Genomic DNA, 25246 nt, shown 5'->3' with positions numbered 1-25246 from the left:
TTGACCACGCCTCTGCGCTTTTTTTGGGTGTATTTCCGGGTCAAGGATTTTCTACATCCGCTTTTTTTTTTACGAGACGTGTTCTACTTTATCGTGGGGAAGATGGCCGTAGAGAAAGCGAATGAAGCGAAAACAGCGTCGATGGAGGAAAACAAGGAGAACACGATAGACGAGGGCCTTGCTCTGGAAAGTATCCTTCTCGGATGAAATGCGCGGTTTTATGAAAACCTGCCATTCGTTATCTTAGTTTAACCGACTAGCTAGCCAGCATGCCTGTGGCGGCGTCTCAAAGATTTCTGTGCTGCCTGTATAAGCACACTACGTAGGGTGCTCGCGGTGATGGCTTGTACACCCTACGTAGTGCTCTATATGTGTAATGGGGACACTATGAGGATTTACGCTTGGGCATACGTGTCATTTGTGTTGGAAATCAGTTAGTGTTGCTTTAATTGAATGTTACTAATGATAATTAGATTACAGAATGGCATTGTTTAGTATTAAAGTTGAAATGAGGGATTTTTCTGAGTCAGTGTTGAGCATCAGGTTGTCTGTTAGATGTTACTTGATGACCTGTTTGTTTGTTTTTGTTTGTTTGTTTGTTTGTTTGTTTAGATTTGTCTTATTTAACGATGCAACAAATCAGACCTGATTAATGAGGTTAATTTCTTTAATTAATCTTTAGTTAATTTCTAGATGTTAGACCAGAGCTCATATCCAGCACTTTGTGTTTTCTTGTTCTAACTTATCTGCTAAGTTCAACCAAATGCAACAGAATCACAGTTGGATTTTGACCATGTTTGGATTGTAGAAGTTTTTCATATGTCCTGGCTTTTCCTTAACGTCCTCTTCCAGTCCTCCAGATAATCAAAGATTCCCAGCAACAGCATGGACTCAGGCATGGAGACTACCAGCGCTACAGGTGAGGATTTCACATGTGGCAGTGAAACCGCTCGTGGTTTGTTTCTTTTTTCTTTTCTTTTTTTTTCTTGTGAAGTTTTAAAAAAAAGATTCCCTTTTGTTTCAGGGGCTATTGCTCCCGAAGACTGCGTCGTCTGCGCAAAACGTTGGGCTTCAGAATGGGCAACCGGCACAAGTTCACTGGGAAAAAAGTGACCGTGGAGATCCTGTCTGACAGTCGGTGAGAAATGATATTGAAAACTGTAGTACTGACACTGCACATGTGCTAAGTTTCTGGATTCCAGGATCTCTGATCTTCCATTGGTTTAAAAAAAAACAAAACATAGATACCACCTGAGAGAGAGAGAGAGAGAGAGGACAGCAAGCAAGCCTTAGTGTGCTTCCAAAGCAGTAATGACACGATTCAGCCCAGTGGCAGGAAGTGATCCAGTGACTGAAAGACTCTAGCCGTCTCATCTCACTTCAGAAGAAAAAAGAGAGTAAGGTGTGCGATCCTGCAGGATTTAATTGGCCATTTTGATGATGGCTACGGCTGATATACAGCCTTGCTCTTCATATACTGTACAGTCCCCTCTGAAACTATTGGATCGGCAAGGCCAGTTCATTTGTTGCACCAAAGACATTTGGCTTTGAGATCAAAAGATGGATATGAGACAAGGTTTATTTTTTTTATTTATTTATTGTTTTATAGGATTTCATCTTTCATTTCCTGGTATTCACATCTAGATGTGTTTAAACAACATAAAACATAGACCCTTTCGTATCAGACCAGCCAATTTTTAAGCGAGTGAACGTATAGGAGTAGAGGAGTCTTGAGGTAAATTAAAGTAAATAACACGGAGTATTTGCTCTCCTATCCCTGCATCAAGCCTGTGACATGTTGCCATCACCAAATTGTTTATTTTCCAGGCTTTTTCTACAGCCTCTTTCAGTTATTTGTTTTGGGGGATTTTTCCCTTCAGTCTCCTCTTCAGGAGGTGAAATGCTGCTCAATTGGGTTAAGGTCTGGTGATTGACTTGCCCAGTCTAAAACCTCTCCTGATGAGTTTCTCCTGATGATTTGAGTTGCGTTTCTCTGTGAATCGACAGACAAAATGTTCCTGTAAACGTCTGAATTCATACCGTCGTCAGTCATCAGTAAAGATTAGCGAGCCCTTCCAGAAGCAGCCATGCAAGCCCAAGCCATGACACTACCTCCATCATGTTTCACAAGAACAAATTCAGTCTTTTACAGATGAAACGGAAGGCTACAACCAAGAGTAGATGTTCAGAGCGATTTATTGTTTAATCAATCTAACAGGACACACCTGGGTAACAAGAACTACCGGTCAGTCACGTGTTCCGATATTTGTGCTCGCCTACAGATCGGGTGGTCCGATACAAAATGTGCTACGTTCTATGTCGTTTAACACATCTACATATACATACCAGGAAGTAAAAGCTGAAATTCTAAACTCTCTTCTCCTGTTGATCTTTTGATCTCAAACCCAAATGTCTTGTGTCCACAGCAAAGACAGATGAATCGACCTTGCTGCTCCAATAGTTTCAGAGGGAACGCAGGGGGGAAACCTGACTGCTGTTAATTTATAGATCTCGGACGTGCGAGGTTCTTTAGACGAGACAATTAATTATATATTTAACTCCCTGTGAGAGGCGCGTAAGGAGACGTCGTTTATTTAACGTTTACCTTCGGAGTCTACGGTGTCCGCACTTTGCAGCAGTCTGTAACGTTTTCTCAACGGGGAAGCCTTCAGGACAGAGGAGCCTATGCTTTTTACTTGCACAGTAGCATGACCAGCTGGGTTTTCTTTATGCGTTATTAACCTCACGAGTTAAACGACCGTTTATAGCTGCTATAATTTAAAGTGATGAGTGTTTAAGCGATAATACAAAGTAACTTGTCTCACAGATGTTCCGAAACATAATGTTCCTAACGCAGCTGTAAATAGATTAAAAAAATTGGGGCATGCTCTTTAATAAATTGTTCAAAAAATTGACATTGCTGTGGTGTAAGAGGAATAAAGAGGATTGTTTTACCGGTGTGAAATGAAGTCAACTCTAGCTTCGTACTCTCTCATTCTCCTATGATTTTTTTATCTTTTAATTTTCCTCTACTTAAAGGGATAGTTCGCCCAAACTGTTAGGCTTTTGTTCGTTTTCGGAACACAAATGAAGATATTTTTAACGAGTCCTGGGCGATTTCCGTCCCTCCGTTTACAGAACCATGTAACCAAAACTTTCACGATCCAAGCAGTTCATAAAGGCGTCGTAGAAGTAATCCGTGTGACTCCAGTGGTTTAATACCCAATCTTATGAAGCGATACGAATGCTAAAATTAAGTCTTTTATTCACAAAATATCTTCTCTTCCGCGTAGACCTTCGACACACATTCACGAGAGAACCACGGCGCGTGCGTGTCGTGTTGACGTGAGAACGGACATAAAGTCCTCCTCTATGTTGAAATCGGGGATGGAAGCGCCACGCTGTTTACAGCTGAGGAAGAAGGACGCTGTACACAAACTGAGTCACACAGGACAAGCTTTGTAGCAGAGATGTCTGCAGGTTTCGTCATGGAGGATGACTTGGATGTTTGTTTGTTTTTGTCCGCACGCGTCATGGTTCCCTCGTGAACATGTCGGAGAACTATGCGGACGTGAAAGTATGTTGTGGATATAGACTTAAACGGCGCGACAGAAATGTCCCAGGTTTCATTAAGATGTCTTCCGAAGACGAATGAAAGTCTTCTGGGTTTGGAACAACATGAAGGATGAGTGACTGACTGATGACAGAATTTTCATTTTTTGGGTGAACCGTCTCTTTACGATCCATTGCGGTGACGTTTTGTTCCTTTCTCTTTTCTGCGTGTCTCCCTGTGCCTAACAGGTATCTGTTGCTGGTTGTGATGGAAGCCGAGCGGGCGTGGAGTTACGCCATGCAGCTGAAGCAGGAGTCCAACACCGAGCCGCGGAAACGCTTCCACCTCATGGCGCGTCTCCGTAAGGCAGCCAAGCACGGAGAGAAGCTGGAGAAGCTGTGCGAGAGCCAGCGCGTCGACGCCAAGACCAAACTGGAGGCCCAGGTAACCACCATCTAAATATGAATATACCGATTTTATTTTTCGATCTTCATAATGCTGGCATGAGATCAGTGTAGGAATATGACTATAATCATTTTAGAGCCGATTCTAACGGTCTAGAAGGGTGCAGTCGTATCACCATGTTTACTTCAATGCTTTTTTTCCACCCCTGTGCTGATCACACTGAGCCTTCCACCCAAGGCTCATCATCCACATGGCCTTGTAGGCAAGGCAGTTGAACAGATGGGACGTTTACATTTAACCACGATCCGAACGAAACATAAGCAGCTGTTCTCCAATTATCAGTGCTTTATACTTACCTTGTTCCCACCACCTCATTCAAAATCCTTCCGACGCTAACCGAATGTCTCGTTTAGTAGAAGAACAAAGTAGAAAGTCCAGTCTCATGGGTAGAGATCGACCGATTTTACCGGTAACCAAGTTTGGCAGTACCTTCCGATAACCGATTAAGCACAGTTTTCTAATACTGTGCTCCAGAATATATTTAACTTAAGAAATGTGCTTTAAAAAAAACTGCTGTTCTACTCCTGTTAGGATAACTTCAAAAGGTCACTGCTTAGTCCTATTTGAAATTTCGGAAATTGTAGGTTCTTTAATTTTGCTCTCCAGTTTATATTAACTATTAATAAATATATAAAAAAATAAATTAAAGATATACCTCCAACCTGAACCAAAAAGTAACACTCCAAATAATTAATTAAAATAGAGACATCCAAAATAATAATTAAAAAAAAACACTTCAAATAACACAAAATTTGTCAGTGATAGTTTTTATTTCGCCTCTAGAGGCCGCTCTCGTACTGTATAATGACAACAGACCCTTCTCAGCTGCACCCACCAAAAAAAAAAAAAACTACCGGCAAAACCAATAATTTCTGCTCATGTGCATCTATATAACTGATACTGAATATTGGTACTTATTCCTGCTATTGATGGGAAATCTGTGTTCATACTGTTGATGAAAACAGTGTCGATATCCAGTGTGTGATGTCACTGTGTACAGGCGTACTCTGCCTACCTGACCGGCATGGTCCAGTTTGAAATGCAGGAGTGGAAATCTGCAATGGAGGCCTTCAATAAGTGCAAGTGAGTGCTTGTTTGTTTCCTTTCGGACTACTGCAGCACCAGGATTTTTATTTAATCGTGTGTGTGTTGAAACAGCTAGGAAACATCAGATGGGCTTAACGAACTATATAACGAACTAGAGGATCTCATAAATGCCACACTCCTGGGCTATTCACTATTTCAGGAGTCTTTCTAAATCCATATAGGTTCACACGTATGATTTATTGATCATGTTCTCACTGTCATGGTGCCTGTACGTCGTCATTAGAGTATAGTCGTGTACATTGGTATAAGTTGCTTAGAAACTGTATTCTCACTACGTGAATGGCGAGTGTATGATGTGTTCAACTGAATGCACCATTAGTCGTAACGCACTTTTATAGTGGACTTGATCGTTTTTCAAATGTCTGATTTGAATGACTATTGACTGTTACAGGACTATCTACATGAAGCTAGCGAGTGCGTTCACTGAGGAGCAGGCTGTTCTGTACCACCAGAGAGTAGAGGAGATTTCACCCAACATCCGCTACTGTGCATACAACATCGGTGAGACACACACACTTTTCCCACACTGCTTCTACACGGTCATTAGACAAACACCACCATTACATCTGATTGTTAAATGAGCATATGCACACTTCAACAATCTTGCTAGTCGGTGATTTTACTCATTGCTGTATCTGTGCATCTGCTCAAACAGCGTTTATAACTGAGCTTTCAGATGGTCATATTCATATCTGAGTATCAGTAATGCCAGTAGTAATAATGACTTGCTGCATTGTTACTGTAATAGTAGACCTTGCTGCAGAACCAAAAGTCCAGGATTTGTACCTGGGCCTGATCCAACTCGCCTTTTTATCCCTAACATACGAGATGCCATATAACACCAAATTCCTCCCGTCACCTTGTCTCCACCTGCTGGTTCGACTCCATCCTGATACTACTGTAGTAGCTGGATCTGGACGTTTGGTTCTACTTGGGGGGGGGGGGATGATGTAATCGATAATATTGACCAGTGTATTGCTATATGATCGAATGTGTACACATTGAATTTGAATTCATCTTAAAAACAGCTGCGTTCTTCCATTCCATTTCATTCCTTCCTATCAGAATGAGCTTCTGTTCCATTTAAATTCTATTCACTTTCATTCCTGTTGTCTTCATTTCTCTTCCATTCCTTTTTAAACCATTCCTTTCTAATTTTTATTTTTTTTTTTTCATTCCATTCAGTTTTATTCTTTCATTCCTTTCTATGCCATTGCATTCATTTTCTTTCTATTCCTTTCCATTCTATTTCCTTTGTATTTCATCCCATGCCGATCCATTTGAATTCATTCCGTTCCTTCTATGCTATTCTTTTCCGTTCCATCCCAGGCTTTTTTTTTTCTTCTTCTTCTCTACCATTCCGTTCCGTTCTCTTCCACATTTTAATTTGCGTGCTAATTTGGTTCCAGTTTTGAGATGATCGGGAAGAGCATTTGCACCGATTCCGGAAGGTTCTCTGCATAGTTAAGTGTTCTTAGTTTCTTAAAAAGGCTCTAGTTTATCAGCTTTTCCAATAGGGAAACACATGTTTGGGTTTTGCATGAAACATTTAAGGAAATCCAACCCTGATGATTTTTGTATTTCCTTTCTTTCAAGGTGACCAGAACGCTATAAATGACCTCATGCAGATGAGGCTCAGTGCTGGAGGAGGCGGAGGCATGATGGCTGAGAAGCTCGAGGTCAGACGTCTGTTTTTGTTTTTATTTTCCCCTATAGTATTAGGACATTCCTAAAACTAGCGATGAGCCAGATCGCCTGTGAAATAGTCATGAGCAGGGACAGTGCTTTAAAGCCCACGTCTATCCAAACAGGCTTCTTATTTCTGTCTTATTAACTTCGAGAGAGGAAATATGAGAAGCGGGGAATCAACTGTTAATTAACTTTAATATCGTGATAATAGGAGCTGTGTTCGTCCATAATATTAAATGTAACTTTAAACAGATACTGCGTTTATATGACACGTCATTCTTCAATTTGTATACAGCGGATATAAAAAGTCTACACACCCCTGATAAAATGGCAGGGTTTTGTGATGTAAAAAAGATAAATCCATGTCACTACCCTTTATTTTTTAATCTGTTCATTAAAGTCAAAAACAATGATCATTTTAAGGGTGGGAAGAAATGAAAATAAATGAAGTACAATACCTAGCTTGCATAAGTATGCTCACCCTTTTATAATTGGGGGTGTGGCAGTGTTCAGAATCAATACCATTCAAACTCATGTTAAATACTAATTAGTGTACACCTGCCAGCAATTAAAGTAAGTGACTGATCACCACAAAAAGTATAGCTGTTCCTATAGGATTTTCCCGACATCTTGATAACATCCAACTGGAAAAGCCATGGCACGCACAGAGTTTGCAAAGCGGGTACAGGATCTCATTGTTGAATATAAGATATAATCAGCAGAGGGTTCCAAAAAATAAATTCCAAGGCATTGGATATACCATGGAGCACTGTATAGACAAGCAACAAGTGAAGAAAATATGGCACAACAAAAATCTCATGAATTCTTCATATCTCTGGGCTTTGGGGTAGGGTGGCAAGATGGAAGCCTTTTTCAACCAAAAATAAAAATGCATCCAATCTCTCCAAATTATGTGGAATGATGTGTTATGGTCTGACGAAACCATAATACCGAAAGATATGTTTGGTACAAAAAAAAAAACACAGCACATCATCAAAAGAACACCGTTCCTGCAGGGAAGCATGGTGGTGGCAGCATCATACTTTGCATCTAGGTGGTTTCTTTTCTTCCTTTTTTTTTTTTTTCTTCTTCAGCTGGAACTGGGGCTTTAATAGGAGTGGAGCGAATAATGATTAGCTCCAAATACCAGTTAATTTTGATACATAACCTTAAGGCTTCTGCTAAAACACTTCAAATGAAGAGAAATTTCACCTTTCAGCATGACTCCTCCCGATCAACAAAGGAATAGCTTCACCAAAACAAGTCCAAGGTTTTGGAGTCTGGACCTAAATCCGATCAAAACTCCGGGGTGGGGGGGATTTGACAGTTAGAATGGCAAAATATTGCTAAGTCAAGATGTGACAAACTGATTGACTTACCAAAAAAGATTGAATGCTGTGATAAAATCTAAAGATGCTTCAACTAAGTATTAGTTTAGGGGTGTGCACGCTTATGCAACCAGGTTTTTTTACTTTTTTTGTAAAATTTTGTCTTTCTTTTTTTCCCCTGAAATTGTTTTTCACTTTAATAGGTTTTAACAGGGGTGTGTAAACTTTTTCTATCCACTGTACATGTTTATTTCTTTAGAAGTCAGTTGGAGTTACGTTTGTGTTTCAAGTTGGCCCGTTGGAGCTGTTTATACAGTATTTAGGTATTTCAGTGTTCTTATTAAGTCTCTGCTTATTAGAAAGGTGCCAGTTGGCAGCTCTGTGTTTTCAGCTCTGACCATGCCCATAAATCTTCAGGGCTATTGAATAATAAAGTGAGAAGTGAGGGAAGCATCTTGTAAGGTAGTTTCTCAATAACTGTCTCATACAATATCGCTGACCTGTCTTCCTCCAGGCTCTGATCACTCAGACGCGAGCGAAGCAGGCCGCCAAGATGAGCGAGGTGGAGTGGAGGGGTCGCACTGTTCCCGTTAAAAATGATAAAGCCCGGATCTTTCTCCTGGGGCTGGCTGACAACGAGGCTGCCATCGCACAGGTGAGGACTAATGAGCTCGTACACACACACACAGTGTGTTATTTCACTGCTGCTAAGATCATCCTAATTTTCTCTAATGATAAACCAACCTCCAGACTAGCCTGCCTAATTCGAGACCGTGAATAAGCTGCCATATTCTGATTTCTGAAATTCTAACTAACCTGTATATGGCTTGCTAGTCAAGAAACACACCTGCTAGAAGTCCAAAGAAAACAAACGAACACACACCGGCCTTGTTGTACAGGAAACGTGTCTGGTGTCCTGTTTCCTCCACTTGGGGGAGCTCTGTGCCGCGCTGATCTGTTTGGCCGTGTCTTTGGTCTGTGATTGTTGGTGTACGTTTAGTATCTACCACACCCGTGCCACTCCTCAGACTCGTGGCATGCTGTTCCGTCACCACAAAACCGCATTCTACGTGCTACACCCCACTTCGCACACTGCCGATCACATCCGTGTACTTCGATCCGCGTAGAAACTCTTGCTTTCAGAAATGGGAATATCTATTGTGTCTTGGAGGTTGTGTGTTAAACTGTCAGGGTTTTTAAAAAAAAAAAAAAATTCTTTCTCCCGTCCTTTTCCCCTATGAAACTCTGATGTATAGCAAGCCCATGTTAATTACTGCTTTTTAATCATGTCCCAGTTTACTTACATGAGTAGTAAAGACGTTTCTGCACAACACAAGGGTTGGACTGCGGGGCGAAAGAAAATCCTAGCTGGCAATGAAGTTATACAGAAATCCATCTCTCTCTCTCTCTTCCCCTCTTTCCAGTTTAGGAACTAGTTTCCCCAGTCTTTCTTACCGTTGTGAGGTGTTACCGAGGTGGATTTGAGACACACCTGATCACAACCCCTTGATGTGTGTGTGTGTGTGTGTGCGTGTCTCTCAGTCATAATCGTCTGGTAATTTAAATCTTTTGTAAACCCAAGTGACCGCTCCAACAATTCCTAGGTGTTACTTGCCTAACTGTGAGACACACGAATAATAGAATGCTAAAAAAAAGAACGCTAGAACGATACCAGAAAACAAATTCATGGCGTACACCGGTACGGAAAATCATTACGAATCTCTTTTTCAGAGAGGGAAAATAAAGCAGTGTATAAGTTTATAACGGCATCTCCGGTTTTTATTTTTTTTTATTTATTTATGAAAGGTTATCGTTTGTGTGCACAGACAAGTCAAAGTGTGAGAGGATTGGCCGCAATCTTTTGAGAAACCAGGGACTGAAGATTTTAATTGGAAATGCTGAGAGAAAATGGACCATGTAATAAGTGGATGTGATCGTGTCATGTTATTGAAACCTACTGTGTTCCAGGACACACACACACACACACACACACACAAATGCAGGAGAAAAGGGATGGATTGTACGACGTCTTGTGGTATCGTGACCTGAATGTTCTAAGAATTTCGGGTTTGTTGTTTTAATGACACTCAGTGACATTTCCTTACAGTCTAGTTTGTAATTGGGTGATTACAATCCCCGCCTCTGTCTCATCGAGGCATTATCGTTTCTATAGTAACGGCTATTACAGGGACTGTGTAATTGTTAATAAGGTGAATAAGTTTTCCCGTGAGGGGATGATTATTTTAGGAAGGAGTCTCGGGTGTCGACGCTTTGAACCTGCCAGAGGTAAAGCTGTAACTTTGTGTCTTCAGGTCAGAGGGATTTGTGGTTCCTCAGTAACTTGACATGCAGCTTTTTTTTTCCTGTCCAAAAAAAAAAGTGCGAGAGTCTAGTGAAGGAATGACTATTATAATGCAAGTAACGACAGGAACTTGTTTCATTCACGTTCAACGACAATACAATAAACGGTAACAATAAATGGTTAAAAAGTACAGCATGTTCCGTTTTAATAAAATGCCCAGCTTGCTGTGTAAGTGGAATAAAACACTTTGGTGCATGCTGTCAGTGGAAAATAATCAACTTTAGAGTGGCCGTGGCTCTTTTTGATGCATCTGGATTAAAATATTTTTTTTTTCTTTGGTTGCATATAAATGCCGAAAGAAATATATAAGTATATACACCCCCTTCCAAAAATCCTTCTCAGTGTTCAGATTTGTGTGTGTGTGAGAGAGAGAGAGAGATTGATTTTGTCTGCTGTTTTCTGTTACGTTGCACACACTCGTTTCAATCTGCCCAGGGAGAATACAAGTGTTCATATCTTATTGTTCAGGATTTAACTCTCACTAAGCATGTCAGTGTCTGGTTCAGGACTGGAACCTCAGCTCACAAATGCCTCGACGCTTACCTGTCCGTAAGCGTCGGTTTGGGTCTGATTTGCACGTGAGGATCACGTTGTGTATGAACAGCATACGTGAACACTGTTACTGTCGGCATCAGCAGTTATCTGCACGATCGGATATTTTTCTTAGACAAGATTCAAGTTCTTATGTGCTTTAAGCCTGCAGCCTTGCATGGGCACTCTCAGCGGTTCAGGTTCTGCCTTAGTGGAAAGTTCTGAGTTGGATTTCAGGAGTTCAAATTCCATGAGAAGGATTTGTTTGGAGGAGGTGGGTAAAGCCCTCTCTGAAACAGAATCCTCAGAGCTCCACAGCACGGATGCTTTCTCCTATAACTACTTGCTGTTATCTGGTCGAAGCTGTGCTCTGACCCCGTTCGTCACTTATTACGAAGGACCAAACGCAAACGATATTAAATGGTGTGCTCCAACCTTCATATTCACACTGAGGTCCGCCATGTCTTATTCCCGTTGAAGGAACAACTGAACTGAGAGAAATGTATGCAGACTTGCAGACTATAACGTGATCATTTCCTGTCTAATACAGGGGTGCATGAAAGTTTGTGAACCCTTTAGAATTTTCTATATTTGTGCATAAAAATATGACCTAAAACAACCTCAGATATTCACACAAGTCCTAAAAGTAGACAAAGAAAACCCAATGAAACACGTTATGCTTGGTCATTTATTTACTGAGGAAAAAGATCCAACGTTTCATATCTGTGAGTGGCAGAAGTATGTGAACCTCAAGGATTAGCAGTTAATTTGAAGGTGAAATTAGAGTCGGGTGTTGTAATGATTTAATTTAATCAGTGGGATGACAATCAGGTGTGAGTGCCCTGTTTTATTTAAAGAACAGGGATCTGTCGGAGTCTGATCTTCACAACACGTTTGTGGAAGTGCATCGTTGCATGAACAAAGGAGATTTCTCAGGAGTTGTTGAAGCTCATCAGGAAGGAAAAGGTTATAAAACCATCTCTGAAGAGTTTGGACACCAATCCACAATCAGAGTGTGGACAAATGGAGGAAATTCAAGACCATTATTACCCTCTCCAGGAGCCTCTCTTACATTGGCTAATGCTAATGTTCATGAGTCCACCATCAGGAGAACACTGAACAACAGTGGTGTGCGTGGAAGGGTTGCAAGGAGAAAGCCACTGCTCTCCAAAAAGAACATTGCTGCCTGTCTGCAGATCACGTGGACAAGCCAGAAGGCTACTGGAAAAATATTTTGTGGACGGATCAGACCAAAATAGAACTTTTTGGTTTAAATGAGAAGTGTTATGTTTGGAGAAAAGAAAACACTGCATTCCAGCATAAGAACCTTATCGCATCTGTGAAACATGGTGGTGGTACTATCATGGTTTGGGCCCGTTTTGCCGCATCTGGGCCTGGGCAACTTGGAATAATGAATTCTGAATTATACCAGCGAATTCTAAAGGAAAATGTCAGTACAGCTGTTCGTGAACTGAATCTCAAGTTAGTCATACAGCAAGACAACAGCCCTAAGAACAAAAGTTGTTTTATCAAGGAATGGATAAAGAAGAATAAAGTATGTACTCATAGATGTGTAATACTGGATCGTTTTACCTCGATAAATACAGCTGCAATCAAAATTATTCAACCGCTATTACAAATCAGGTTTATTGACAAATTTTACAGACTTTCAGCTGTTCGCACTGAACTATTTCAGTTGCTTTTGTTTGATTTGTTCAACACAACGAATAGTTCAAGTGGTTTCCCCAAATTCAACTGAAAATGAAACTTATAATGACTTCTCCAGTTTCACAATTATTCAACCCCTTCATGGCAAGCATCTTTTAGTACTTAGTAGAGCACCTTTTTGCTGTTATGACCCGCTGCAAATGAGATGCAGAGCCAGACACCAGCTTCCTGAGGAATCTTATCCCATTCCTCATGAGCAGTGGCCTCCAGTTCAGTAATATTCTTGGGTTTGCGTGCTGCAACCGCCTTCTTCAAATCCCACCAGAGATTTTCTATGGGGTACAAGTCAGGTGACTGTGATGGCTCTGTATAGTCTTCCAGGACGACTTCTGCAACCAAGCCTTGGTGGAATCTGAGGTATGCTTGGGATCATTGTCCTGTTGGAAGGTCCAATGACACCCAAGCTTCATCTTCCTCACAGACGGCATGACGTTTTCTCCTAGGATTCCCTGATACTTCAATGAATCCATCTTGCCTTCCACATGCTGCAGGTTTCCAGTGCCAGAGGATGCAAAGCAGCCCCAGAGCATCACCGAGCCACCACCATGCTTGACTGTGGACAGAGTGTTCTTTATTGAAGGGGTTGAATAATTTTGAGACTGGGGAAGTCATTATAAGTTGCATTTTCAGTTGAATTTGGGGAAACCACTTGAAGCATTCATTGTGTTGAACCATTTCAATTGTTTTTGTTTTTGTTTTGTTTTTTTTCTCAATGTAAACAGCTGAAAGTCTGTAAATTACCAAACCTGATTTGCAATGGGGGTTGAATAATTTTGATTGCAACTGTAAATGAATGAAGTGTGTTTTTCTCATTTAAAAAAAAAAAAAAGTTTTCTCTTTATCTACTTTTAGGACTTTTGTGTAAATGTGATGGCTGTTTAGGTCATATTCATGCAGAAATATAGAAAATTCACACATTTTCATGCACCACTGTATCTCATGCAATATGTATATCTGCACATTTCTCTGTCAGGCAGCCAATGACGAGACGAAAGAGCGCCTGTATGAGACTCTGTTGGCTGAGTGCAGAGACACCATCCAGGCTGTGCGAGAAGAACTGCGCAGTGATGTGGTAAGAGCACGCTGCTTTTCGACATGCACATGCTGGCATCCCATTATGTGCAAATGATGGGCCTGAGCGAGGAATTATTGACGCACAGCAGGATTCAGAAATGTACGCGTTTGTGTGTTTGACCATGACAGAAGCAGAGAGAGCGAGCTGCAGACAGTGCAGAGAGTGGAAAAGTCTCCAACCTTCAGTTCCTGCACAGGTTAGTGTTTCCTGCTTAATTGTGAGCGAGTGAGTAATATCTGCTGTAAGTCCATTTGTGTGGTCTTACTTTCAAGATGACTGAAAGAGCTCTTGACTGTAATAGTTACTGAGTGACTCCAGCACAATATTACGCTGTCAAAACACATCTTTGTGCTTATCTGACGTAAACAAGCAGCAATTTGTCATACTCTAGTGAACAAAGACTTCAAATCAGACCTTTTTATAAATGTAGAACTTCAGAGACCAGATAATGATTGAAGGTATTGTATTTGTCATCATGCATAACTTGTAGAGTTATGTGCGAGTCTGTGATTTATGAACAACTTAACATTTCTTTACATCATGTATACAGCAGGAGTACAGCACGAATGTCAGAGTGCCTCTGTATATACTGGCAAATCAATAACATGGAGCTTTCTGTGGGTGTGTGTTTGGATTCAACTGGAGAGAAGTTGAATTTATTTATTTATTTTTTTCCCTCTCCTTTCCCTCCAGACTCGCACTATATAATGCTTCACAAGTATAGTAATATACTGTGTGTGTGTGTGTGTGCACGTGTGCTTGAGCAGCTACCTAACCTACATAAAGCTGTGGACTGTGGTGAAGAGGAATGAGAGCATGGCTCAGGCACTGCAGGCCAAACTGAAGGAGCCACAGACTGACGAGAATAAGAGAGGACCGCGACCACAAGACCTGATCCGGCTTTACGAGATCATTTTGCAGGTACGCACACAGAGAGAGCTTACCATAACCAAAGAACTTTATCTAGCTCTACCTGTCCTCCAGCTTTACCTGTATTCCTGTCAGGACCAAACTGTTGAATTTGGAAATTTCATTGAATTTACGTACCACCTTTTCATTAACAGCTACATAGTGGAAAATGATTTGCCTTTTATATTGAATGGCACAAGGACACTTTCAGCTCTTCCTGTTTAACACAACGAACAATCTGTGCACTCGTATTAATTCCCAAGAAAGATATGAAATCCTACACAAAGTTTAGGATGACTTTGAAACGCTTCTAAATCTTTGTTTCTAGCGTCGGGTTTAAAACCTGGTTGTACATAGAGAACGCACAAGTCCGTTCACTTCATCTCACACATTAGAAAGTTGATTTGGCGTGCCTGAGGGTAACTGTCCTCTATCTATCTATTTATTTATTTATTTAGTGGGTAACTTTGTTTTGTTTTTGGGCAGAGCCTGGCAGAGCTGTCCACCCTGCAGGGTTTGGAGGAGGATCATGCCTTCCAGAAAGAGGTGGCCCTTAAGACACTGGTCTACAAGGCTTACAGGTGTGTGTGTGTGTGTGTGTGTGTGTGTGTGGGCGCTCTCATTACTGACACACCCTCACGGTGTTATCTAGCCTTTTCGTTCAGCAAGCATCTTGCAACCACATTTCTAAAATAGTTGAAATTTTGAGAAGTGTGATCTTTTGTAACACATTAGAAACACGTTTCGTTTTTTTTTGTTTTTGGTCTCGAACACACATAACGACTGTCTCTGTCCCGTCTCATACTTGTGCAGGTGCTTCTTCATCGCCCAGTCATATGTAGTGGTAAAGAAGTGGAGCGAGGCATTGGTTCTGTATGAAAGAGTGCTGAAATATGCCAGAGAGGTCCAATCCAAGGCCAAAAACCTCAATAACAGCCTCAAGGTACTGCATTTACACACCGTGCTAATTTCCGTCTTCGAGGCGCGTTATAAGACGGACGGTATCATGCACTCACGTAGTCATTTACGCATCAAAAGAAGAACGTGGAACCACTATTTCTGTAGAAAGAAAGCTCCGAGAATGAGTATCTATATTTGTGAGGCAGTTACGCAGGGGTTAAGGCAGGCTATGAGGAACGTTTTGTGCTGTTTTGCTTCTCTTTAAAGGCATATTAGGTAAGATTTGTGAGGAAATAGGATTCTAATGGTTAAATGGGTGGAGTTGAATAAGATTTGAATTATATATGATTTAAAAAAAAAAAAATACAAATTTAAACTCCTTCAGAATGCCTTCACGCCCACCCATGTACACAAAGCTCCGCCCCCAAAACTTGGGGTCGTTCAAATGGTTCGCGTTAGCACATCCTGTATTATAAGATAATATAATAGTATAAGATAATACTTTATTAATCTCCAGATGGAGAAATTCGGTAGGTCATGTGAGGTTTTGTAATGTGACCATCATTTATACAACAGCATTGTTGAATGCTCAATTCTGATTGGTCACAAGGTGTTGGTTAATTTTCAGCAACAGCAATTTTTACATGAGGGACTCGTATAGATTATTAGTTAATAATAAATCGATTTTTTTTTTTTCTTTTAAATGTTATTTAAGAAGAAAAAAAACATGCAATTTTTTGCCTTATTCAGGAGAGGTGAGTAGAGACGCTGGTGAAGGAATGACTGGTTAGGAACTAACTCGTTTCACTGACATAACTTTCTTTTTTTCTGGGGGGGGGGTGGAAAGTGTGGTATGATCAGAATGCCATTGCCTTTCTTTGTTTTCTTTACCTTGTCTTGTGTCACTGTTGCAAGGATCTTCCGGATGTTCAAGAACTCATAGCCGAAGTCAACTCTGAGAAATACTCCCTTCAGGCAGCGGCCATTTTGGGTAGGTCTTCATCCCGTTGAGCGTTTAGTTGTTGCGTTTTTAGATGTGTACAAGTGTAGAAACGAGCACGCACGCGTTCACCTGTAGGTATTACATAAACAATGTTTCTGTCTCGTGACTTTTTTTGTGTGTACGTGTTTTTGTTTTTTTTTTTTTTAGATAAAGAGGATGTGACTGAAGCTCCTGCTCAGCAACAGGTCAAAGATAACACGGTAAGAAACAGTCCTAAAACCAGTCGAATTTTTATTTTCAGCATCAAAGGTATGACCTTTCGTGATCCCGTGATCCCAGCTATGATGTTTAGGGATCTTTTTAACAATTTATCAGTAAAGTTAAAAACTTGAGTGTTTAGTGTAGGCATGTTGAAAAGTCGTTTCTTGGCTCAGACGCCTGCAGAGTCAGATTTATTACATGTAACACGGGAAAAGAAATTTAAACACCAAGTGTGTTACAAACCAAGAAGGTGACGTTTTTATGAGCGGTTTTAACCATCGACCAGCATGTCCGTGCTAAACCTTCTCCAGACCGGCGCTAAACATGGAATTCATGCTAGTGTACTGTAGTCTATACACATGAAACATATTCAACTTTTTTTTTTCCCCATTTATAATCCTGGAATGAACACACACAAAGACTACTATCAAGGGGTGGAGATCAGTGGAATGTTGTTGGGCAGACCTCAGTTTGCTAAAGACACTGTGTGTGTGTGTGTGTATGTATAGGGTGCTGCTACAGGGCAGGGTTCCAGTGTCATGTAGTGTGTTGCGTCTCACCAACTGCTTTGTCTGTCTTTTTGTTTGATGTTGTTTTTGAATAAATGTCTCAGGGTGTTATTGTGCGAGGTTGGAAATAATTATTCATGCTGTTGCTTAAAGAAACACCTTATCTGATATCTGGCCATGGTTTACTTTTTCTTTTCCTTTACTATGCTCTTATTTATTTATTTATTTATTTATTTATTCATTCATTCATTCATTCATTCCCCCATTTCATGAACATCAGTCCATTACCCAGAATGCATTCTCGGTATTATTCTCCTCACTACTTAAAAAAAACAAAAAAAAAACCAAAGCAAACTAAAATGGACACACCCACTTAGTCCAAAGCAAATGCGAACGCAGCGTGTGAGAAAGCAAGTCCCGTGAATGAGTGTGCAGAAATGCTGCTAGGTGCCTGAGGAGTGAAGAAACAAAATGGACTGGGCAGGCTCAATCTGAATAAAATCATCTGCGTTTTCATCATACGAATGTCATCTTGCCGAAATCGTCACCCGTTTTATAAATAAATAAATAAATAAATAAATCCCAGAGGAAGCCAAGCTGTATTCGGTATCCTCTGCTTTTTATTTGTCTGGGAGATTTAGTTACCAAGTTTGTTTGTTTTTTTGCGGGTGAAAGATCACGCCAGCCCTTCTCTCCTAATTACTCGTTCCGTCCAGGTGATCTATGGACCAATGAACAAACAGCTGACGTCAGATTCCTCCTTATTAAAACGTTGGCAATTAAACGGGCATGCGTGTTAATCTATCGAAGGCGTAAAAGCGTTGCTGAACTACAATAGAAACCACTCGTGGATGAGAGACACACCCTGAAGTGGCATCTGTGGCAGGTTTCAAACACACTCCCACATGAATGTATTAGTACGTTAGTACGTTGTGTCATAACTGTGCCCTGCCAAGTCCCTGTCCCAAAACATATAACATACAAAACTCACTTTTTTTTATTTATTTATTTTTTTTTTTAAATATTCATGTTAAGAATGAAGTTTATAGTATTGCCACAGAATCAATAAGACTCAATAAGTACATCACATCTAACATGTCATGTGTAACTGATCATATAGCAATGTCGTAATGTCAGGGTGTCTTAAATAAATTCGTAAAATGGAATTGATTTACAAGTATTCAATACTCTGGATGCACGCTTAGATCCGTAATGAGCACGCCTGGCGAAGGAACAAACTCAAAAATGGAACCTGTCGTCGTGTGGGTGACGCCGGATAGTGAGATTATAAGTGATGAATCTTTACAGTATAGAAGAGTAAAGGCAAGCAGAGCTAAGCGTGTTGAAATTATGAGGATATTATGAACGAGTCCTGGGCTGAAGTGATAAAGTGCGATTATCCGCTGAAGAAAGGGTGAAACGTTTTTTTTTGGGGAAGGGCAAATCTTTAGGGTGTCCATTTATCACCTCATTCAGCGTTAATATATACATTGTCCACATTCAGTCCTTCTGTCAAACTCATCTATCCTTCCTTATCCTTCCTCAGCCTCTCTCTGAGCGTTTGGACACCTTCCATCTTGACCCATCCCTCCTCGGCAAGCAGCCCAATCTCGTCTCGTTTCCGCCGGACTTCCAGCCAATCCCGTGCAAGCCTCTGTTCTTCGACCTGGCCCTCAACCACGTGGCCTTCCCACCGCTGGACGATAAGGTGGAGCAGAAGGGCAAGGGCGGCCTCACCGGCTACATCAAGGGCATCTTCGGATTCGGCAGCTAAATCGAGGCTCCGTTCGGCTTCGACCCCGAGAGCTGGAGGGAGTCAGAACTCGATCTGGACTTGCTCGCTTTATAAATCCCTTCCCTGTCTGTCCGTCATATTCTTCAGAAAATCAGTCGTCAGTGTCCTTCGCTCCGTGACCTCAGGGGTCATAGGTGTGCACAGTGTAGGGTTTACCTGATTCAACAAAGCCCTAATCCACTCGGCGAACACAATGGGTTGTATTGGGCGTTGAACAAGGAAAGTACTTTTGTGTGCCGAAACGTGGCTGTATAGGTTCGGGAGAGAAGAACACACGTGTGTGTGTGTGTGTGTGTGTGTGTGTGTGTGTGTGTAGTAGTATTGATATTGAATTCATATTCACGGTGGGTTCTACCACATCGTCTAGATCTATTTTATTTATGCAAGAAGGGCGTGTAGGGTACAGGGATGGGGGGCAATTTCGGATTATTCCAAGCTCAAGGGTCCATGTCTTTTTTTTCTTCATTTAGTGTAAAAAAAAAAAAAAAAAATTCTTTAGTATCCTTTAAATCATTTTGTTTCGTTTTAAACTAAGCTGACCAGGTGTAATACACCAGCAAGCCATTGTTTCACAGCTGCAGAGAAATGTACACGACATAGCAAACCAGGAAGAGGCTGTTGCAACTGACATAACCGGCGTGTTAATCATCCAGCAAAATATGGAAAGAACTCCCACTCCTGTTCCGCCGACACGGAGCCAGTGCTGGTTCACGGCATTAAAAAAAAACAAAAAAAACATCCAACCATTTTTTTAAATTATTTTTTTATTTTTTTTACCATCCAAATCATTAAGTGTTGAAGTACAGCATGAAGATCGCACCATGGACAACAATTATGCAGCAGATCATTGCTAGGGATGCATCAATACCGCCCCTAACCCCGCCCCCCCCCACCCCCCCACCCCCCAGATCGAGTGCTAGTACATGATTTTGTCATACTCATCAATACAAAGACCAAAATATAAATAAAGACCTGCTTAGTATTAAGCAATCAGGGGCATCATTATATTTAACTCTGTTTATGTAATTTGCTGCTGTGGGCTTCTATCTATGAGCTCCTCGTGCTCAGCTTTAACACTATCTTTTTAATAGAGAATATTATTTTAAGCACCATCGAGATTTATTTTATTTTATTTTTTTATAAATCGGGTCGCTTGTATCATAGGAAGATGAATTTTTATATATTGCCGTCATTAATTGTGAAAGAAGTCCAGATGGGCGTCATTTTCACGTCCTCTGTTCGTTAGTACGGCGACGTGCACTACGTTACGTGGCGTTTTTATTTGATTTCTGAGTATAATACCAGTATCGGTATCGGTGCATCCCTAATCACTGCATGTGCACTGCATTTTGCCTACACAGACCATCGATTCATGGTTGCAGTATGAATTTTGCTGTATTTTACACAATCATTGCGCACAATTGTTTTACTTCATCATTTATTTATTTTTATTTTTTTCTTCCCAAAGTAACTCGCATTTTAATGCTAGAGCTGAACTGATTTGGTACCAGTTTCTTATCCAGTAGAAGAGCACTGAATGATGCCAGTTTAAACACCGGCATCGGTAACCGTGACTGTGGCGATAAAAATGACCACACGTCAATGTGGAATGGAGTGGTTTTTTAAACACCCCCCCCCCCCCAAAAAAAAAAACAAACCACACACACTAAGTTTACGGGGTCTCTCTCAGCGTGTCTGTAGACAAGTGCTGCTGTTGCTCGTATCGACTCGTACCAAAGCAAATCTCCGCTCTCGTCACTCACTCGACAGCATCTCTACCGTCTCATCTACTATTTCTATTTCCTTAGGTCCGTGATCTTTCTGGCTTACTCGTTGTACCCTGACTTATTTGCTTATTTTTTTTTTTCTTCTTTTTAAACGTTTTATGAGCGAAATGATGGCAATTCGTAGGAGGACGGAGCTGAACCGCACACGTTTTCACGTTTTAAAACGGTCTGCGAGATAACACCTGAAATGAAAGTGCTCCTAATAAAAAGAATAAACCATAAGTGAAGAAGCGCTGAATGGTGTCGCTTTGTTCAACGGTATCCGCTCGGGGGAATTGAATTGCCCGGTCAGTGTCGGGTAAATGTCTGAAAGTTAAGACGTGTTGAAATTGAGGATTTAATTGTGGCTTGAGAGACTAATTTAATCCTGCTTTGATTCTACTGCAAAGAAATGCCTCTCCTATACATAAATATGTAAATGTTTTTTTTTTGGCTACAACCACCAAACATTACATACAGTTTAAATTCCTTAACCAGTTTTCCCCAATAGTTACACTGTTCTTATCCTGAGTGACTTAAAGAAGTGCTTTTGTCGACTCCTCCTTCAAAAGTATCATCATGCTAGTTCAGTAGGTCAGGTTCTACGAAGACCATCCAGATACAAACCCAATTGGAGAGAAGTTAGTAAGATAAGAGAACATGAGGGGGAAGTTCAAACGTTCCAGCGATATACATAAGACCAGGCACAAATACGCGTAAGAAAATTACGAATAAAACAAGATAAACTAAATATTGACCAATATAGTTACATTTAAAGGTAAAAAATATAGTGGTTAGCACGTGCGCCTCACACCTTCAGGGTCGGGGGTTCGATTCCCACCGTGGCCCTGTGTGTGTGGTGTTTGCATGTTCTCCCCGTGCTGCGGGGGTTTCCTCTGGGTACTCCGGTTTCCTCCTCCAGTCCAAAGACATGCATGGTAGGCTGATTGGCGTGTCTAAAGTGTCCGTAGTGTATGAATGGGTGTGTGAATATGTATGTGAGTGTGCCCTGCAATGTATTGGCACCCTGTCCAGGGTGTACCCCGCCTTGTGCCCCATGCTTCCTGGGATAGGCTCCAGGTTCCCCGTGACCCTGAAAAGCATTAAGTGGTAGAAGATGGATGGATGGTATGCATAGCATAGATATAAACCTAAGCAAACCCATACAGTATGTATTGTATACATCGATAGCTATGCTGAGATGCAGGACGTATGGTACGTTGTGTAGTACAGCAAGAAAACGCACAAGTCAAGGGATTTTTATGTCACTAGATGGTGGTCCGTGCACCTGTCCGAGATTCTCGTGTCATTGTAACCACATTTGATTTGATAGTTTTTCCTCAATGGCTTCCTTCCTAAATTTTAAGGGTATTGCAAGAAGGATTAAAAGTGGAGGAATTCTTGTCCGCACCATCGTGAGTGTTGAGTTCTTCTTGTTTCATAAATGACCTTAGTGCACGTTTAAGCGGTTTCGAAACAGACCTCAGTACCTCCCTGTTCACCAGACAGCCAGGGAAAGCTCATTTCATGATCTGATCTGCGGGCCAGGCCAAAAGAAAGGTCTTGATGTGCGGTTTCTTTGTACCTTGAGGGATGATGGATCCAGTCGAGCCATGCTAGAGGTTTTGAAGGCGCATGGTGCAGAGTGGAGTGTGATGAGCACCTTCAGGTAGGTGGGGCTCCATTTTTGGCTTCAGTGTTTCAAATCTGATGTGGGCTGCAACAGGACTCCAGCAGAGGGGGCGTAGCTATGGGGTGATGTGGGAGAGATTGAATCAATTACCAGGGTCCGCTGGCGTGCAGGGGGCAAACTTGGCAGGAGTGAGTCGAGGTAGCCCAATCTCGAGATGCCAAAGGACCTGAAGAAGCACCTGAGAGGCTTCTGTTGATAGAACTGTCCAGATCCTCCTGAGCTAAAGCAGAAACCTGCAGGACTGAGTCTGGTTACTAGTGTAATTAAAGGATCGGTGGTTGTCCAGAATTACCCCGATGATGTGTGCATTGCTAGATAGGGATGCATCTCCAGGGATGCTCAGTCTTGTTGGTTGTTGGGGTTTATTTTCAGCTGTAGACCCGCCATGTTTGCCATAGCGGACAGAGATCCGAGCAGAAATAAGCCGTGTCTGAGGGAAGAAAAACTTCCCTCCCCCATGATGCCGTGTGAACGTGCACAAGTGGTCAGCTTTATACTAAACCACGTTGCTCTGAACTTGTTACTAAAACGTCCTTTTCTATTTTTAGTGTGTGGTTTGTGCATGTGGCACATCTGAGAGACCATCCAATAATTACTAAACGGGTGTGTGTGCACGTGCGCGTACGTTTATTGAAAATTTTTTTACCTTCATTAAGAGTGTCATCTTTCATTTTCCCCTCCCAGAATTCCACCACAGATGTTTATCATGATGGCCCAAGACACACATTTGACACATTCCACAACGTAGATAGCTGCCGAGATGATTGATATCTGGGCCTGAGGCAAACCTACACACACACACGCACACACACACACATGCTCTCGATCTGATGAATATGCAAAAATACCGATGTCTGCAAGGATGGGATAACTTTCAGATACGTGCATGAAATCTAGATTTGAAATATAAGACTATATTAAAAAAGAAAAATAAGGTCGTAGAAAGATATTATCTGTATAATGCGATCGTGGAACTCGTTTAGGTGAACCTGGGAAGCTGACTCGCGTATCTAAAGAGGCACGATATCCTCATCAGCATCTCAGGTCCTTTTGCACAGTATAACCCGTTCTGGTGAGAGAGCATTAAGACGTATGTGATTCTCAGATGTGTGTGAGCGAGGCAGCCGGAATGCCCTTCTGCTTGTTCGAAAAATGCATGTAGTTCATTGGGGTACACTGTATGAGGAATCCTACTTTGAATGAAAGTTAAGTGCGAATAAAGCTAGCGTAATTATAGTATTGCAGGATGTATACTTATATACTTGGCATAGTTGAGAAAGCGAGCACGTGGCATGGCTCGCTGTTTGTGTGGCGTTTCTATGCAGGTTCTCCTTGGTTCTGGGTTCTCCAGTTTCCTCCACCATCCGAAAACATGACTCGAGATGGACTGGTGCCTCTCAATTACCCCGATGCATGAATGTGTGAGGGCGAGTGTGAGCATGATGCCTTTTGATAGACTGGCATCCCATGCGAGGTGTATTCCCGCTTCTCAAACGGTGTTCCCCAGATCTTTCGCAACTTTGACCAGGATAAGGCGGTTACTGACAATGATTGAATAAATGAATGACTATATAGCTCCTTATGGTTTTACATTTATTTAAAAAAAAAAAGATTTCATACGCAACTCAATGGTTAATGGTTTCCACTTCACACACCATTACTAACCATCAGCTAACTATTAAAACCATTACCATTATTGGTGCTTAATGGTATCCACTAGACATAATATGCCACCAACAGAAGGTAGCAAATTACCATTTGAGGCCCACAGGGACCATTACAGTTTCCAATAAAATCCAATACAATTCCCATTAAAACCATTACAAATTCTATGCCGGTTTCTTTTGTTGTTACAAATTCTGTATTTTTCAAGTACCAAATGCTGTATTTTATGCTGGTACGTTTTGGCAACCGTAATTTTGATGCACTTTCAGACATTTATGTTTGGGTTATTTTGTATTCGTGATCAAAATTACGTTCTGTTGTAGTTTTCCCACCAATCTCGGTCAGTAAGAATGACTGGCTACTTCAGCTGCTGAAAACTTGAGTTAAATTCGTTCATTCATTCATTCAACTTTAAACCAAGTTGCAGAAATTTGCCTTGGATGGAATGCACCATGTACACACACACTCTCACTCTCACACTCAAGTCACACTTGAGGGCAGTTTAGCATAACTAACCTACTTTCCTGCCATTAAAATATTGAGATTTTCAAATACTGAAGGCATTTCTGTGGGTGAATGTGTAACACTGATGAATAGAAGACACTCTCGGGTAGGAGACACACCCCAAAATGGCATCCTCCAAGCAAACACACTCCTTCGCTATCATGGTAACAGCATGTTGCGGGTCCTTTTGAGCAAATAGTTTATTTAGAAAATGCTGGCAGTGAAAATTGAGTCGTTCAAGGTAGAGTGAGTGTAGGAATGAAGGCGGGCCACTACTGCACCAAACTCGAACTTGGAGCGTAAAGCTCACGGATCCCTACTGGCTTTAACAGTGTTAGCTTTTCGGGCAGAGTTGTTTACTAGCTATCTTAATGGAGCGTCCCAGGAGCTCTGACTAAAGGGCGAGTTTGATTGTCCCATGATGAGCTCATGTTTAAAACAGGAATCAAACTGAATGGGCAAC

General features: G+C 41.3%; 1 protein-coding gene across 1 annotated transcript; it reads left to right on the top strand.

Annotated features, from left to right (window-relative positions):
- Positions 1-68: 68 nt before the first annotated feature.
- On the top strand, positions 69-21172 carry srp68 (signal recognition particle 68). The gene is made up of 16 exons (XM_053638132.1): positions 69-190; positions 853-919; positions 1025-1138; positions 3802-3997; positions 5019-5101; positions 5517-5626; positions 6722-6804; positions 8657-8797; positions 13737-13835; positions 13967-14034; positions 14606-14759; positions 15234-15328; positions 15561-15690; positions 16563-16638; positions 16798-16850; positions 18907-21172. Exons 1-16 carry the CDS (start codon positions 103-105, stop codon positions 19132-19134), a joined length of 1785 nt encoding a protein of 594 aa, XP_053494107.1. The 5' UTR covers positions 69-102; the 3' UTR covers positions 19135-21172.
- The last annotated feature ends 4074 nt before the right edge of the window (positions 21173-25246 follow it).

Source organism: Ictalurus furcatus, chromosome 12 (assembly GCF_023375685.1).
Source record: "Ictalurus furcatus strain D&B chromosome 12, Billie_1.0, whole genome shotgun sequence".
In the NCBI taxonomy this organism is placed as follows: Eukaryota; Metazoa; Chordata; class Actinopteri; order Siluriformes; family Ictaluridae; genus Ictalurus; species Ictalurus furcatus.
Note: the sequence above shows the minus strand (reverse complement) of the source record. Positions and strands in the feature narration are given on the sequence as shown.

Bases quoted from the DNA above. Each gene is read 5' to 3' on its own strand.
- srp68 (XM_053638132.1), top strand. From the start codon at position 103: ATGGCCGTAGAGAAAGCGAATGAAGCGAAAACAGCGTCGATGGAGGAA. The intron at 5,102-5,516 runs GTGAGTGCTTGT...TGACTGTTACAG, and splicing joins GAGGCCTTCAATAAGTGCAA to GACTATCTACATGAAGCTAG. The intron at 14,035-14,605 runs GTTAGTGTTTCC...GTGCTTGAGCAG, and splicing joins AACCTTCAGTTCCTGCACAG to CTACCTAACCTACATAAAGC.